At 39.8% G+C, this 18,283-nt stretch overlaps 1 protein-coding gene across 1 annotated transcript in view; it reads right to left on the minus strand.

Annotated features, from left to right (window-relative positions):
* The window catches only part of GOLIM4 (golgi integral membrane protein 4), a 76,462-nt gene extending 58,185 nt beyond the window's left edge, over nucleotides 1-18,277 (minus strand). Inside the window, exon 1 of the mRNA XM_014533561.1 lies at nucleotides 18,067-18,277. Coding sequence (XP_014389047.1) covers nucleotides 18,067-18,252 — 186 coding nt within the window. The 5' untranslated portion in view covers nucleotides 18,253-18,277. The remainder of the gene's footprint in view (nucleotides 1-18,066) is intronic.
* Nucleotides 18,278-18,283: the final 6 nt, after the last annotated feature.

Raw genomic sequence — 18,283 nt, forward strand, 5'->3', positions numbered from 1 at the left:
TAAACATATAGAGTTGCCATAGTAGGCACTATAACTTTCAAATAAATACTAATGGAAAAAATTTTTTTCATTTAATCTCAGTGACTATACAATAGTTTTTTTAAAAGCAAAGTATTATATATGTCCACAAGAAGTCTACCCCAAATTTTAAATGCCTAAAACCATCCATGGGTCCATGTTCTAAGTTGTTTGTTTTTTTTATTGTACCCACATAAGTTTTTATATAAAAATAAATCCTATGTTTTGTCACATCTACTTTTGCTGCTAACATCAGCACCATGAACGCTGAAATACTTTGATGGAGAAGTTCTACTTATTGTTACTGAAAGAGCAGAGTCATAATTCTATCTCTTGATACCAGCGCCTATATAATAAAATTTATATCCCAACAAAGTCTGTGGACAGTAGGTGCTTCAGGAAAAGTTTGTTGAATAAAAGGACATGTTTACTTATTGCCCTTTGTTATCAATTTATGCTAAGTGCTTGTTCATTATAAACTCATACCCTTTGCCAAGACAATACAAACATGGCTAACATGTCAATCTTTTTAAAAGTGTATATCAAATCACTGTAAAATGATTCTTCAAATAAAATTAGCTTTCTTCGTTTATCTCACAGGGTACTAACTTTGAAAGTGACTAAGATAGATGGGGCTGTACTTCCAAATTCTTCACCCCTCACACACCCACACCCTGTCACTCATGCTATTGTGTTTCCTGTTGTGGGCAGAGTATCCTTCTGCATCCCAACCCATTAATGTTGGGACTAACAACACGACTGCTAGGCCAGTGGGATGTAGACAAAAATGACAGTGAGCCAGTTCCAAGGCAAGGCTTTAAGAGGTGGCGCATGATAGCACTCGCCCGTTTGCGCTCCTTCTCAGGGTGGACTCTGAGAAGGGCCCCCTCAGGTAGACGAAATCCTCTTGGCCCTGGTCATAGAGAGGAGGCATTCGGAGTCTGCCTGACACTGAAAACCTGCTGTGTATACTTAGGTCCAGACAAGTTAAGCCCAGACTAGCCCAGTCCATAATGGCCAAGACACAGCCAACTGCAGACTGTGAACATGAATATGTTTATTAATGTAAGCCACTGAAATTTTAAAAATCATTATAAAGCAATAACTAATCTATTGATGCTCTGTACCTTTATAAGGCTACTCATGTCACATTAATTGCATCAAATCACATCTTCTTGATTTACCTGTCCTAAACTAACAGTAATTTCTTTAGCTATCCTCTATTTTAGAAAACAGAATCAGAAATATTTTCAATAAAGGGTTTTTTTTTTAAAGGAAAAGTCACACACAAAAAGACATTCATTCTATAACTAAAGTCTGATTTCCAGAAATAAACTATAATACTGAATAAGCCATATTTAAAGAAACCCAAGTTATAATTTTGTAACCTCAGATGTTTCTACAATTTACCTACCAGTCCTCCAAGTGAACTACAAGTAAAGCACCTCCTTAAATATCTGATATAATGCAAAGCCACTTGTCCGATTTTTTTGAGCAGTTTCTAAATAGCTTCCCTTCAAAACTTCACAGGTGTGAACTATCTAGTGCTGGGAGGGGGAGTTAGTAAAATTCTTGAATTAAGGAAGAGTTCAATAAGTATAATTTTAATTGATTTATTGGAGTGACATTGGTAATAAAATTGCATAGGCTTCAGGTATACAATTATGTAATACATCCTCTGCATAATATATTGTGTGTTCACCTCTCCAAGCCACGTTTCCTTCCATCACTATTTATCCCCCCTATACCCTCTTCTACCTCCGCCAACCCCTGCTTTCCCTTTGGTAATCACTATGGTATTGTCTATTCTGTGAGTTTTTCTTTTTTTGGCTTAATTCTTTCACCTTTTAACCCATTCCCACAGCCCCCTTCCCTCTGAGAGCTGTCAGTCTGTTCTCTATATTGCTTTAGAGCACTAATGCTTTTAGGGCCTGCCTGAATCTACAGATAAGAACCATCCATTAATTCTTTGGCTAGGAAGCTATCTTTCCTCCTTATGTTCCTAAATATTTAGAAATCTGTTCATGTAAAAAGGGATAAAATTTTATTTACACAAATATTTTATTAGTTAGTGTTTTCTAGCATAATTTGTATGAAGACAAACTGTAGCCTAACACAAGTTCAATTATCACAGGTTTTGAAGGCAATATTTAGAGCTTTTCATGGATCAATTCCAAGAACACCTTGCCCTTTTTGCCATTTATATACAATAAAGCAAAACTATGCTGTGAAATGTACTGTGTATCAACAAATTGCCTAGCATGAGTCACTACAGGTAATTCTTATTTTCACTATTGTTCATTTAAGCTGGCAGCTCAGAATTTAAACTCACACAATTGTAACTGAGAAGAGCTCTCAAGGCTAGCTTAAGCACCACCAGGTGCTGCATTCATTCCATAATTTTCCTCCTGAGTACTCAGTTATACTCTGGATCCCAAACCAGGGGGATCGGGAACATGTTTCAGGAAATAAATTTAGCAAAAGGCAGTAACTGAACCCGTTGTAATTTCTTTTAAAATAGATAAATTGATTACTTTAAAAATTACCGCTTTTTTTCCATACAAATGGAAAAAGAATGTATCAAATGAGCACGAATGACGGTGGAGAGAAGAGACAAGTGAGCTCATATCTGGGCAGGCCCTGGGGCAGCTTATCATTGGCTGAACAATGATACCAATGCTTGTGTTTTGAACATTAGGTTTTAGTTATTTTTATTTTGGATCATATTTTTAAATTTATACTAATAATACATATACAGACAGGATAAGGATATTAAATTAGTACTCAGAGAGGGGCAATAATAAGGTAACAATTTTGCGAATGCTCTCAAAACAGTCCATAAATTGTATTATCTTACTCAAAATAGTCATCAAGATCTTTAAGAAACTGCTAATCCTTGAAAAACACACACACACACACACACACACACACACACACACACACACACGAACAAAACAACAGGCATTGACATTACCCAAATGTCCGTCAATAGAATGGATAAATTGTGATGGACTTACACAATAGCATATTAATAGAAACTAATAATCTATGCATGTAACAGCTTGGGTGAATCTCAAAAACAATGTTAAGCAAAAGGAGCCAGACACAAGAGTATATATTATTTGACTTCCTTTATGTAAAGTGCAAAAACAGGCAAGATTAATCAATGGTGATTGTTTTTAGGAGGTGGGGGCAGAGACTGAAGTGGTTCAAGGGAACTTCAAGGTGCTGGTATTGTTATGTGAATTGATCAGGTTGCTGGTGCACAAATGTTTTCAAAAATCATCAAGCTGTATGGTTACAATTTGTGCACTTCTATGTATATATGTTACAATTTATAGTTCAATAACTAAAATGTCAAAAAAAGGAAATATTAGAGTTGACTGGGCTATTCTCATACCCAGTGTTTTGTTTGTGAAGTTTTTGATTCCTTCTTATCTTGTCAAATATAAGAACACAATATATTAGCTCTAAAAGTAATTTTGTCTGGTTTTGAGGCTACAATATGTAACTAATTTTAGACTACATATCTTATACATCTGTCCCAAAATCAAATACAATATTATTTCAATGGTATTAAAAATTAAAAGTAGTCATATGTATCATGAATATTAATTTTATTTTTAAAATTACCTGTATTATATAAGAGTTGATAATACACAAAGCTGAATTTTCTTTTACACAAAAGCACTTCTGTATCATATACCACATAAAAATGAGGAAAACTAACTTCCTACAGGAGTTTGTGAGATTATATATTATAATGAAAATGTTTTGAGGATTAGAAGAAAAGTTGGGTAACACTTTAGTCATGGAGAAAAAATACGGTTATAACTGTGGGTATCTACCGACAAACATCACACCTGCCACCAGCAATCTGTGGGCTCTGCCAGGTCGGGACGGTCCAACGGAAGCGCACTGTGAATCACCTGTGTAATTTTTAAATTTCCAGCAGTCGCAAATTTTAAAAAAGTAGAAAGTATCTGTACACTGTAATCCACTCATTATATCTATTGCAAGACAACAGTTAACGGAATGTAGTGTCACCAAAACAATAATGTTGTGTTGGACAGAAAAATATTTTACAATACTTCTGTTTTAATTTTTAAATTTAAATTAATTAAAATTTAAAATTCAGTTCCTCAAGCACACTAGCTGCATTGTGAGTGCTTTTGCCACACATGGCCAAGGCTACACTGGAAAGCACAGATGTCGAGTCATTCTATCTTTCTGAGGCTCGCTTTCTTCATTGATAAACCACAGAAGCTAATCAAGATAAAGAATCCCCAGTTAGAATTTTTGCCAACTGAAGCCCACATGTTCCGTTCAAAATGTGAGCCATTCACGATGCAGGAATGCAGCTGAGTGTCCAGGGATCTTATGACTTCAAAGTCGGGAATCGGATGTTTACATAAAATATCGTTTTCCTTGTAGACAACTACTGTGAAATTTTTCAGAGTGCTGTGTAGGCCAAACCAAAACATAACCATATGCTGCTCTTTGCAACCTGGGTTCTACAAACATTCTCTCCCGCTCCACCAATCTATGATTTATTTAGGAGTGATCTGGCTTCTACACCTGGAAACTAAAAATCACAGCTGGAGAATCAGTTGAGTGGTGAGGTTCAAAGTCACCTCTAGAGTCAGGATGAAGCCACAGTTGCTATCAGGAGGTGACAGCCTGTGGTGAAAAGAGCCGGAGCTTAAGCCCTGTCTATACCCCAGCATGCATAGGAGTCCAAAAAAAATCACCCCAAGGTAAAGAACCACCCCAGCCCCTATTTTTGGATCAAGGACAACGTGCCAGAGAGATAGGATGGAAAGGGTGGGAAGCCAAGTTCACCACAGTGGCTACTAGTCTAATACACTGGAACCCAATCTCCATGGAGCCTTCCAGGATCCTCCAGGGCATGTGCGATCCAAAAAGGAACAAGGTTAACACGCTATTGACGTAAAAAGCTGTTGAGGTGAAGCAGGAAGGAGTAGCTTGAGCAGCCATTAGCACTTTCCTTAGACACAGAGATGGGCAGAGGTGGGGGCTGGCAGGTAGACTCCCAGGAGACCAGTTCTCTAATCCAGGTGAGTCCCCATCTGGGAATATTTACTGTTTGACAGAATCTGTAAAGGATTGAGTTCTCTCCATGAGGCAAAGTCAGAAAGAAACTCTGTTTTGTGATTACTGTTAAAACCTCATTATAGTGAGTTCCAGGGCAAGGGAGCCTTGGAAACTGAGGATTAGTCAGGGCCCTGAGTTAGGAATCAGGCAACGTGAGCATCAATACCAAGTGTGTCACTGGCTGGCTGTGGGACATCTGTTTCCCCCAATTTAAACTGGTCACAATATGGCATATTTTGCTTTATTCTATAACATAGTATAGTTTTCAGGGTGGGGGGGAATGCTATCATGAATATAAAGCAATTTGGAAAGTATAAATTTCTCATGTAATTGCCAGGCACTTTTTACTATTTATGAAGGCAATTACTAATGGAGTCTAAGGAATGCAACTATTAAATGCCATTTAGGTCCCTAATTAGGATTCTTCTTAAATTTGAGGGGGTGGAGTGGGTTAGAGCTTTAAGGGAATAGAAATGACTATTGCTACCCCATTACAAACCCAACTACTTTCAAGGATTCATGCGATAGGACCAGGGGAGGTCAAATTCCAAGGTGGACTTAAAAATACCTCAGAAAGAAGAATTTACCCTAAAGCAGTGTGGTTCTTAACCTTTTTCAGGTCACTGAGGCTTTGAGAATCTGATAAAAGCTATGGCTTCTGTCTTAGAAGATGGCACATATACAAAAGTGACATATTTTCAGGAAGTTCATGGACCCCCATGGATCCCAAATAGAAAATGCCTCCCGAAAGGAAGAGAAGGTCAGAGACAAGACCCACAATGTGGTCTTAGGAATGAGTTGTAAGAACAGCTGGAGGCCAAAAATACAACAAAGCAGTCTTTCTTTAAAGGTGCAGCCTGTACTCAAAGTGTTGCTACTGTGGGACCACAGATGAAGATTTCTAAGGGTTACTCACAAATACCACCATTCTAGCTAACTCTTGGTTGCTGCTTCCTTGGACAGTTTCAACAGAAAAGAGCTTCCTTTAGCTCAGTCCATTTGGACCCTAATCAATCCAGGGAATAAAAGATATATTAAAAAACAAAATTTTAACCTGTGAATCTCCGTAAGAATCACACTGCACATTAGCACCTCAGTGTGGAACATGGAGGGAAATTTGCCCTTTTGGTTTTGGGGACAGAGAACAGAGACCACATGTCACAGGAGACTTATGGTATCCACATGATTAACACCAAGAGAAGTCCACAGTAACATAAAGTGACAATGGATATCATGGCAGTAACCTGGCACCCACACAGATTGGAGTGGGGCAGAGAGACAATCACTGATTCAACAGAAATTCAACAGTCACTTCTCACTGACAAGAACAGAATTCTTCCTTAATTGTTGAATGGAATACGGCCTCAAAGCTTTTGACAAAATATTCTCTATCCAATTCCCAATCTCTTATAGAGATATGTTTAGGCCAGTCAAAAGGAAAATAGAAATATTTATCTCATGTATTTCTAATTACTAAAATATGTTTAGAAGAGTGAGGTCATACCATGAATTTGGAATTACAATTGTTCAGAAAACATGAATGACTTTTTTATAATATGCTTTTATGCTCTACTTTTATTTTATCAATATCACAAAAGAATACTCATAAACTGCAATATTTTAAACTTGACTTTCAAAGTAGGGATGAATGAACAAGTTGAAATTGGCATTCCATTTACACTTTCTTTAAATAAAAGATTTTGTTATCCAAGACCAGTAAAACTCTATAAAAATTATCTTCTGGCCCTAACTGGTTTGGCTCAGTGGATAGAACATCAGCCTGTGGACTGAAAGGTCCCAGGTTCGATTCTGGTCAAGGGCATGTAACTTGGTTGCAGGCACATCCCCAGTAGGAGGTGTGCAGGAGGCAGCTGATCAATGTTTCTCTCTCATCGATGTTTCTAACTATCCCTCTCCCTTCCTCTCTGTAAAAAAAAAATCAATAAAATATATATATTTTTAAATATCTTCTATTAAATAGCAAGGTCTTCACCAGGGACCACAGTCTATAAAGTCAGAAGGAACATTCAGAAGCATGTGAAAATACTATATGAACTAACACACGGCACTGCATTCCCATCTACTTGCCAATGAAATACAGTCCTTTGTAGCAGTGGGAAATTTTCACATTTTGTCAATGGATTTTGAAACTCCCCAAGGACATGACACCTTCCACTTTGGTATTTCTCTTGACAGCCTACAGGTTGGGATTGTACTTCAGAAAGTTACCTGGACCACTCTTTTCATCATAATTCTTCCAGATAAGATGCTTTAGACAATTTCCTTCTGGAGGCCATGATTTCAAATGCCACTTCTTACTTCAAATTAAATGGTAAATCACATTTTAATATGTAGCAAAACATTTTTTCAAAAACATTCGGTTGCATAATCCGAGACAACGATTTACAACAGTGGCTTGGTACATAGAAAGTGTCCAATAAATGTTAGCTTGTGAAGGAAATTTAGTTTGGGGATGATTTGCTGTGCAACGGGGTAGCTAATACAGATTTTGGAAGTGAAGTGCTGTCGTAACCAGTAACTCAAAGGTGGGAGCAGCACTGGGACTGTGTCGTGGGCCTTACGAGGGGTGCAAGTAGAGGATAAGGTGCCTTGAGCACGTGTCCACAGAATTCTGGCTCTGAAAGGATTGCCAGTAAAGGCGTAAATAAAAGTGAAGAAAATTTTATTGGAAGCTGGAACTTCTGTTGTGGCAGAAGGCTTACCAATACCCACACTTCCATATAGGTACATGACCTGCAGTCGCTTGCAGGTATATGAGAAGTAAAAAATGAACTGGGTGGTTTACCTAAGATTTCCCAGCAAAATGTTGAAGATGCTACCTGGTTTCTTCTTGTTACTCACAGTAAACTGTGAGAAGGAAGGACTACTAAACAGAAAGAAGGTAGGACTTGTTGGTTTTGAGCATTCTCAGCCTTCTTAGACTACAAACAAGGCTAAAATTAAGAAATAGCTTCCAAGCAAAGATCAATTCCAGGGAACTGTTAGGAAAAAAGAACATGATCTAAAGATGAGATGGAAAGTGTGGCTTTTGAAATCCTTGTTAAGAGCTTGGAAATGTGGTGTCTCAGAGAGTGATTCAGCCAGACCCACAGGAAAAGTTTAAGGCTGTGACTTGCAGGTCCTTCCGATAGGCCTTTGGGAAGATAAAGGGCGTTGTCTCTCCTCAGTCTCAGCAGAAGCCCAAGGTAGAGAAGGATTTACCTTCAAGAAATATGTGGGTGTGGTTTTTGTCTAACAGAGTTTCACAGAAGACCCACAAAAGTTTCGAGAGCATTTTATCAGCAGAAACTGCCAGTTTGGACTGAAAGGGACAGAGACAGTACTGGATGCAAAAGGGCCATAGATCCCAAAAGTTCTACCGGCAGGAAGCAGGCTGAGAAAACTCAGAAACAGGCACATAACACCTTCCATGAAAAAGGAAGGATGATTCAGAAAGTGGAACCAATAGCCAAAACAGAAGAATAAACAGTCATGGAAAATTATTCCCAGGCCTGAAAACCTATGCAAGGACCATGTATTTGCCCAGCTGGATTTCGGAATTGCGATGAACCAGTGAGTCCTACATACCTTGGATTTTCTGCTTTGATGAACAAGACTATGGAGGCATCTTAACGCCTGCCCCCCCAACCCCGTTGTATGTTGGTTGTTTCAAGGTCAGAATACGTGACACCTTAGTTTCATAGGCCTGCAGATGAAGAGGAACTTGCTGGAAAAACTAAACCCAACGAGCTTCACCCACACCCAGATCAAACTTAGATGACTTCTGGATTTTGAGCTGATGCTCACCTAGATAGCAAAGAGAATTTATTTTTCATCTTCTAATAAAAGAGATGTGTGACATATGTACAATTTAATATGTTTTATAGCATCAAACCTTTAAAAAGGATATGAAGTCCTTTTAAAAATCCCCTTGAAATGTTTTTTAATAGGTTAAGACAGTGGTCGGCAAACTCATTAGTCAACAGAGCCAAATATCAACAGTACAACGATTGAAATTTCTTTTGAGAGCCAAATTTTTTAAACTTAAACTATATAGATAGGTACATTGTTATTAACTTAATTAGGGTACTCCTAAGGCTTAGGAAGAGCCACACTCAAGGGGCCAAAGAGCCGCATGTGGCTCGAGAGCCGCAGTTTCCCGACCACGGGGTTAAGAGATTGATATAATAGAAATTATAGATTCATATTATTAAATCTTAACAATGTAAAACTTGGTAAACTGTTCTACACTAACCAAACTAGATAATCAAGTAATTATCAGCTACTCAATTTTAATGTATGTTTAGGATATTGATAGTATAGCATCAAGCTGTTGTCCAGAGCATCCAAGCAATGTCTAAGCTCTCTGAAATATCTTAATTTGTAGATTTTTGTTTGTTTGTAACCAAAGCTCCACATAAAGGGGCTTAAATGGGATGCAAAATGGGAAAAAGGGATGTTTATCTCTCTTAAAATAATTATAGATTGTTCTTAAATTCACTTACTCTCAAAGGAAAGGAAATGGTGTCATTCAAATGTTCTATAATGCCTTACTCAGAATGACAGCGTATCTGTTACTTTTCTATTCACTATCATATTGTGACATTTTATATACGAAAAGTTGTTAAATATATATATATTTTTTTAAATGTCATACAGTTATAAAGAGCAATTTATTTCATGCCCACGTCCCTCCAGGCGATGAGCCTATTTAGTGAGGCTTATTAGTGAAGGGCAATGACTGACATGTCCTCTGGATAAGCACTCCCAGGCCAATAAAAGCAAAGAACACAGATATGCCATTCAGAGAGACACCGCATTGTTAGAAATAGCAACGCCCACTTCTGTCCTGACGGGGTGGGTGCTGCTGGTCTGTCCAGAGAGAGCAGAGTCTGTGCGGAGCGCCACGTCGTACTGCAGGGCAGGATGCATGGGCTCTGCGCTTAGCTTGAGACACATGGTAAGTGACTCATCGGCTTCAGGACTGTCTTCTTCACTGTAAGATGCAGTGTTCGTATCAGACTTGAAGAGCTGATGCATTCCTAACCTTCAGGCAGGTACTCCCAAAGTGAGTTCTTACTTCAGGCACACAAAACCTGTACTTTTCCCCCTACAAAACACTTCTAAAAAGGAAACTTTATGCTAGTACATTATAAATGAAAAATCTGATTTGCATGGCATTCATGGATGGTAACTGTAAAAGTTAAGTGCAATAAAACATTTATTAAATTCTAGCTATCAGGCTGTTGGCTCCCTGAAATCTGCTCTCTTTGAAAAAAACAAATGAGCAACTCTATCTAGGGTAGAGGTTCTAGAATCAAATTGAGAGTTTCTACTTGATTTGTCAAGAACACACCGAAAGGGAATTCAAAAGGGCGTGTTTTTTTTTTAATTATATGATTTGATGTTATTTTATGTGGCCTCTGCATGCCGCCTAAAATCAACTCAGTATCACCCAAAATCATCTTTCATAACAGAAACAAAAGTCCTACACTCTGGAAATCAAATAATCACACCAGTTACCTCTGATCTAAATTTTATCTTGAATCCTCATATGACTCATCTAACCTACTTTCTCAAAACCAGTAATACTGTCATGAGACACTAAGATAATTTTTTAGGTCAATGGAGTACTGAGGAAAGAACATGAGCTAGGAAGTCACATTAGGGTTCTAAGCTGTTTCGTTGGATTTGACCTTGATACTGGCAAGTTCACCTCTCTGAGCCTCAGATTGCTCATTCACATTAAAGTGCTTGTGTCACTGCTAAATGAGAAAAAGCCTGTTCCTGAACACCGTAGACAATCAATAAATGCTATGTACTTAAAATAATTTAATTCCTTCAAATAAATTTTTAAAATTCTATCTTAATAAAGTCACTTCAAATAACAGTAGCTTAGGAGGACAATATAGTTTGCCATTTTATAATAAAGTTACATTACATATAAAACTTTCACTCCTAACAAAGCCAAAACCCCACAAACCACTGACTGGCAAAAGAAGTAAAAACATTCTGTCCTGAATGATAAAATAACAATATTTAGTGGTCACAATGAAGACAGCAACTCTTACTTGCAACCATGTAAAGTGTTTTCAGATCTTTTTCTTCCCCACAAAAGGGTCAAAACAATAGGAAAGACAGAACGATTTTCAACCGGTGTGCCACAAGAATTTTTAAAACATGCAATACCTGTGGCTTAGTTGGCTGGGCGTGTCCCTTGCACCAAAAGATTGGCAGTTCAATTCCAGGTGAGGGGACATGCCCCAGTTGTGGGCTCAATCCCTGGTAGGGAACTTGAGGGAGGCAGCCAATCAATGTTTCTCTCTCTCTCTTCCTTCCTCTTTCTCTAAAAAGTAATATTAATATTTAAAAATAAACATACAATACCTCACTATTATTTAGTCAGGGGCACAGACCTCTTTTCCCTTAGATTGCCAAATAAAAAACTGACAACAGCCAACACAGTAATAGCCTCCCAGTGTGAAAATCAAAATTGTACCTATTTTTTTGTCAAACTGACAAAAAATATATTTTTTTGGTGTGCAACAGAATTTTAGTAATCAGTTTATATGCGCCATGAGATGAAAAAGGTTGAAAATTGCTGTACTAGATATAGCAAACGATGGCCAAATAACCAGTGTGATACTAATCCAGCAACAGTAGCCTTTCCTTATTGGTCTAAACCAGGGGTGGGCAAACTTTTTGACTCGAGGGCCACAATGGGTTCTTAAACTGGACTGGAGGGCCGGAACAAAAGCATGGATGGAGTGTTTGTGTGAACTAATATAAATTCAAAGTAAACATCATTACATAAAAGGGTACGGTCTTTTTTTTTTTTTTTTAGTTTTATTCATTTCAAACGGGCCGGATCCGGCCCGCGGGCTGTAGTTTGCCCACGGCTGGTCTAAACCTTTCCTTATTGATCACCCAATAATTGTCATTGCTATTCACTCCAGCATTCATGTTGTGCACTTTAAGTGTATTATTTCTAATCCATACAAGTGTGCAAGACAGTCATTGTTATCCCCAATTAAATCTGAAGTTGAGAGAGGTCAAGGTCATTCTACTGGCAAACACCAGAAATGCATTCACACTGTATCTGATGCCAAACCCACTCTCCTTTCATTAATCCCTGTTTCTTTTCTGGACATAAAGATGTGAGCAAGAATGTTTCAATGCCTGGAAAATCATAGACTGATGTTAGTCCCCTTTTTTCTCTCTCTCCCTTCTTCTGGTTTCTCTCAAATCCTTTGTATTTTGGTCCACGGCAGCTTCAGTCGTCATTTCCTCAACTCCAGTTCACTTGTTCCTAAAGTCACTGAAACCTGGCCTTGTGCCTCCGTCCTATAAGAAACTGCATTTGGAACAGCAGGAGACATTTTTTTTTTAATTTCAAGGTAAGGTTTTCAGCCCACCTGGTACTTAAGCTAAAGGCTCACAGTAATGAGCAATTTTCTTACATTATCTTACATGTCAACCTACAGTGGCATGTTCCCATTTACAGGGATAACTAAGGCAGATGAAATGTGTAGAATCAAATATTTCTGCACATTACATATATTCAACAGAATACGTAATTGAGGACATTTTTCAAAAAGTGTCTAGAAGTTTTTCTCTTTTATTCAGGAAATGGATTTTAAGGCAGGGTTTTACATTCAAATAAAAACTACTGAGCCCAGAAAGTATTCCTGTTCCATTTTTTTTCAGCCTTGCCGAAGCAAGGCCTCCAAAACTAAGGTTGCTTCCCCCCAAAAAAACGGGAGAGAGAGAATCTGTTCTATTTTTTAAAATACAATAGAATTAAACAAAAACAGCTTGATGAATAACTCCTTTTAACTGCAAGATGTACTTCAGTGAAAATGTTTATTTACTAGAAACTAACTTTGCACTTGAAAATTCGTAAACCTATAACACACTGCCCACCCCTGTGGGTTTAAATTACTGAGGTCTGTGAACCATTCTAAGGTACATGAGGTTCCCCAATAGACCAAAGTACAGACTACAGCTTTCTAAGCATCTCATACTGGCTAACGCTACTGATCCTTGCGATAACCTATTATAAGCACTACTAGAGGCCTAGTGCACGAAATTCGTGCACAGGTAGGGTCCCTAGGCCTGGCCAGCGATCAGGGCCAGCCGGGGCCTTGCTTCATTCCACGCCACCCCCTGGTGGTCAGTGCACATCACAGTGAGCAACTAAACTCCCAGTCTCCCGGTCAATCTCCCGAAGGGACAATTTACATATTAGGCTTTTATATATAAAGATTATCCTGATTACCACATACAATGAAAACGAGCCACAGAGAAGTTAAGTAGCTTGCAGACGATCACACAGCTATTGGGGGTGGGAGCAAGGAATCAAATTCAAGCGCTGACTTCTCAGCCCTTATCCATTACACTTAATTGCCCACCATATATAAAGCCCATTCATTGGCAGAGAGAAAATACCACAAGGTCACAGACCTACTATTTACTTAGCACCTGCTATATTGCCCAGCACCAGGCACTGGAGATGAAAGAATAAAAAAAGCCTGGCTCTGAGCTGAAAGAGACTTTTTCTTTTCTTTTCTTTTTTCTTTTCCTTTTTTAAGCAGATTTGGGGTAGGGTGAAAACAAAGTAACCAGTTACAATAAAATGTGTTTAGCCTCTGGCTAGCAGACCATCCTGCCCCTTAGGAGAACACAATGCAAAGGGCAACTAACTGAGAAAACAATATAACCTTAGAAACACTAAAGGCTTTTTATTTTAAATTGTTGCCCTACACATACCTGGACTTATCTGGAACAGAAGCATAGAAAACATTATCTAAACCTTTCCTTGATGACTTCAGGTCATCACTGGGAAGACCAAGAGCACTACAATAATGTCATATACCGTGTTTTAGGAATGAAGGACACTTTGCTCCTACTTTTTTGTTGTTGATTTTTAGAGAGAGGAAGGGAGGGAGACAGAGAGGGAGAGAGAGAAAAACATTGATGTGAGAGTGAGAAACATCAATAAGTTGCCTCCCATACACACCCCAACCAGGGATCGAATCTGAAAGCTGGGTATGTGCCCTGATCAGGAATGGAACCTGCCACTTTTGGGTGTATGGGACAACACTCCGACCAACTGAGCCACATAGACCAGGGCTGTTTCTACTTTTAAAACATTTGAAGTTATATCTCACTCCCAGATCTTATTGCACAAGGTTATTGCCTACCTCTAGCAGTTACACCCTCTCCCAATCTGAAATGACACAGAAGAGAGTTAATCAGTAACCATATTCCAAGTTTAAATTGTCAAGGAAAGCCCCTTTTCCAGAGTAAAGTACTCAGATTTATGAGAGTTCACCTATTTTCTTCTATGTTCATTCATTTACGTACAATAAGAGGAGGTGGCTCACTAGGAAAACGAATTTTGTGAATTTCAAAAATTTTTACCCATGACAAACCTGGGAAGAGAGATAAAATATCTTACATCGAACAGGGACAGTGACTATAGTAACAACCTATCTTCAATGAGCAGTCCCTACTATGTGCCAGGTATGCTACCAGTTTAATAGGGATTAATTATTTTACCCTCACAATACCCCTATGAAATGTGTCATTCTAATCTCCAGTATATAAGAAAACGGAGGCCCACGTTCACATAAAAAGTTGCAGGACTAGAATTTGAATCACATGCTCAAGAAAAAAAAAGCCTTAAGTGTCTTTGCGGCCAAGCAGGTACAGTAACTGTGTGAAGTGGCTCAGTGTTAAGATTATGGAGCTGTGGTTCTCAACTTGGCAGCTCGTTGTAATAACCTGGGGAGGCTGCCAGGGGAGCTCCACCCCCCCGGATTGTGATGTGATTGGTCTGGGAGCTGCCCAGGTAATTCTAATGGCCAGTCAAAACGGAGAACCATTGTGTGTGGACTCAGAGAATGGTGCATGGCCCACTTGAGAGGAGTTTAAAAATGTTTAAAAGGTTAAGGAAACACGGTGCTGGTCAAAGGTTGTAGGACTGCCTCTGCCAACAGTATGTAACCTCTGCCCCGCTCCTCAGCATCATTAAGGTACAGTATGGACGGCGGACAGATCAGTCCATAGATAGGCTGGCAGACATACAGATTTATATTTAGTGGGGAGAGGGTTGCCTAGTCTTGGAACGTCCCCCATGTCACCCTACCATCTCCTACTTATGGAACTGTTCTACTATAAGATACACTAGGTGTTAGAAGTAACCGCCTTTCAAAATAAACTCTGGAGTACAACCCATTCTTAAACTGAAGACATCCTAAATATGCTCACTTAACAAATGTGTACCTTCAGATTATAGGGCCAAACTACGTAAACATTTCAAGAGTCATTTATTTTTTTTAATGTATTTTTATTGATTCCAGAGAGGAAGGGAGAGAGAGAGATAGAAACATCAATGATGAGAGAGAATCGATTGGCTGCCTTCTCCCCCCCCGCGGGGGGGGGGGGGGGGGGATCGAGCCCGCAACCCAGACATGTGCTCGGTTCATAGGTCGACGCTCAACCACTGAGCCATGCCGGCTGGGCTCAGGAGTCATACTTTTTATAGAAGGCCACTCATAATTAACGCTGATCGTAATCCAAGACAGATCAAGAGATCTCAGGAAACTAAACAAGTCTTGAGAATAGAGAGTTTAATGCCCTAAAAGCAAGTGCAGGTGGTACATAGCACTGCTGAGTAAAATGTCATTTGTCATTGGAAAAGGGAAGCAAACCTGCATACCATCAGAAAAGCTTCATTACCTGGCCTGCAGATGTGAAATCAAAATAAATGCTACAGAAGTCAATCGGGAATCCATTTTAAAAAGAATACACTGTAGCCTGCTTGGGAAACAATTCTTCATGCTTAATCATGTTATAATCGTTGCAGCACCACAACTCAAGAGGAAATGGCAAAAGAGTAAAATTAAGAAACGGAGTTTAAGGCAAGTCATTCAAACTTAGCTACATCTTTTCTTCCGCAGCAAAGCAAATGTTGTGCAGTTTAACTGTCTTGTGTTACCACTTACGACCACTCCCCCCACGACCACCGAAAGAAGGCATATAAAAGAAGAAAAGACATTGAAATTGACTTTCAAAATGGAATGCTGCAAATAAAGGCCATGTCTCAGAACGCAGGGTCTTGGTCAATGAGTTTCAACATTGGCAGCTGAGGCAAATGCGCTACTTGGGGCAAAATATTTTGTTGCCGTTATGTGTTTGTTTTTTTTTCCAAAGCAGAGACTGGCAAGTGGAGCCCAAGAAAGCAGACTAATGTGCTTGGGATTAATGTCCTCACCACGGCTCAGGATAATTTTATTAGTTGACTGAATGAATATATATGGACCCCCTCCTGAGTGTCAGGCACTGTGCAGTGTTGAGGATGCTGCTGATAGCACCTGCTCTCATGGGTCTCCTAAAGTAAGAGACCAAGGCAACCACTTCACAGAGTTCACCACACAAGCCCCTTCTGTGAACATCCAGCCCTGCCTTTGTACTATTAGACAGAAAAATTTTCCCTTGGTCTAACTGCACTGAACTTCACGGGGAAGCCGCCGCCATCATCTAAATAAATAAGTAAATAAATATATACCCATACTTTGAATACCAACATTATTCATGGATAAACATCCACAAATTAAAAAAAATTTAAGTTAAGACTGTACCAAAAATAGGTTTTCCTTTTGAAGCAAGCCCAGCTCACATATTTTCACTGTCTGTGGCTGTGTAGCTTCAGTAAGCTAAAAATACTTTCCCTTCTGCTAAGTTGGGAAGAGCAAAAAAGACCAAGCCATCGGCCGTGTATCATTTTCACTCATCTTAATTTTTTTTACTAGAAAACACTCAAAATAGCTGAAGTAACGAAAAGGCATCTGTTTTATATTTGTATACAGACACACTGACAGATACATCTATTCGGCTCCTATCCTCACAGTAATATGAAATAAGCTATATGTGCCCTATCAGCAAAGACTGTCAACATTTCACTACTCACAGCTTTTCATTATTATTTTGGTTGGACAGAGGGCTGCATAAGTGTTGAAAACTAACCCAAGTACAAGTAAAAGCTTTCAAAATATAGATACGCTACTTGGGCAAAGCATACAGGATGATTCTGCTCTTAAGAAGACAACTCGGTGGTTACTGTACAGTCATGCATCATTTATGTTTCTGAAATTTACATTAAGTGAGATTTGAAAAGAGAAGGATAGAACTTTAAGTCTTTCTGCAGGTCTTGCTCAAGTTGTGCTTGCTATGTCTGGTAAAGTGAAAACACTGTATTTCTCTTCTTGGACTTCTCAAAGCTAACTGTAAAACCACACACACATACACACACACACCTCTACCTCTGTGATAAACTAAATGTTACTCGGGAAAACAAACATTTTCCCCCCGCAAAAACATACCTGCAGGATGGTAAACAGTAGTAGTGTGGACTTTTCCAATACCTCTAAAGTCCACCCTACTAAGTTACCAGAAACTAGCCTTCCACGGGACTAGGCCATTAGTTTGAGCTGCTGTGTTATGGCTTAGTTTCCCTTGGAAAAAAAAAAAAAAACAGCTTTGAGAAACCTCTGCCAAACTCCCCATTTCTTGGGCTACTGACCACGTCAAACGAAAAGCAAGTGGCTAGATTAGAACCAGGGAACCATGCCCCTCTGGGACGGGCTGGCAGAAGGGGAGCGAGGGCTGCTGGCTCGCCTGCCCCGACAGCGCCGCGCCTTTGCTAAGCGCTGGAAGACAGGAGTCGGTGTGCGCCCGGCCATCCAATGCCCGGCGGGTCCAGGGGCCGGCGCTACCCATTTCAAAGGGATCCGCCTGGGGAACCCGGACGACGGGGATGTCATCTCCCCTGGCACTCGGGGCTCAGCGACCCTGCAGGGCTCGCCTCCGATGTCCCCGCAGGTCAGAGGTGGCCCCCGCGATGCCAACGGCTCACCAAGGCCACTTTCCCAGCCCGGGCGGGGACAGGGACTCCTGGTGCTGCTGGTACTTTTGCGCCACCGCCTCGGCTTTGCGCAGCTGCGTCTGCAGCTCGTAGTAGAGCATCGCGCCGTAGAGGAAGCCGAAGACCACGGTCAGCAGCAGCAGCGTCTGGAAGATCCGCTTCTGCTTTCGGGAGCACATCCCGTTGCCCATCGTCCCCGCCGGCCCTTCCTCCCGCCGCCCG

This window comes from Myotis brandtii, unplaced genomic scaffold (genome assembly GCF_000412655.1).
Source record: "Myotis brandtii unplaced genomic scaffold, ASM41265v1 scaffold99, whole genome shotgun sequence".
Lineage (NCBI taxonomy): Eukaryota > Metazoa > Chordata > Mammalia > Chiroptera > Vespertilionidae > Myotis > Myotis brandtii.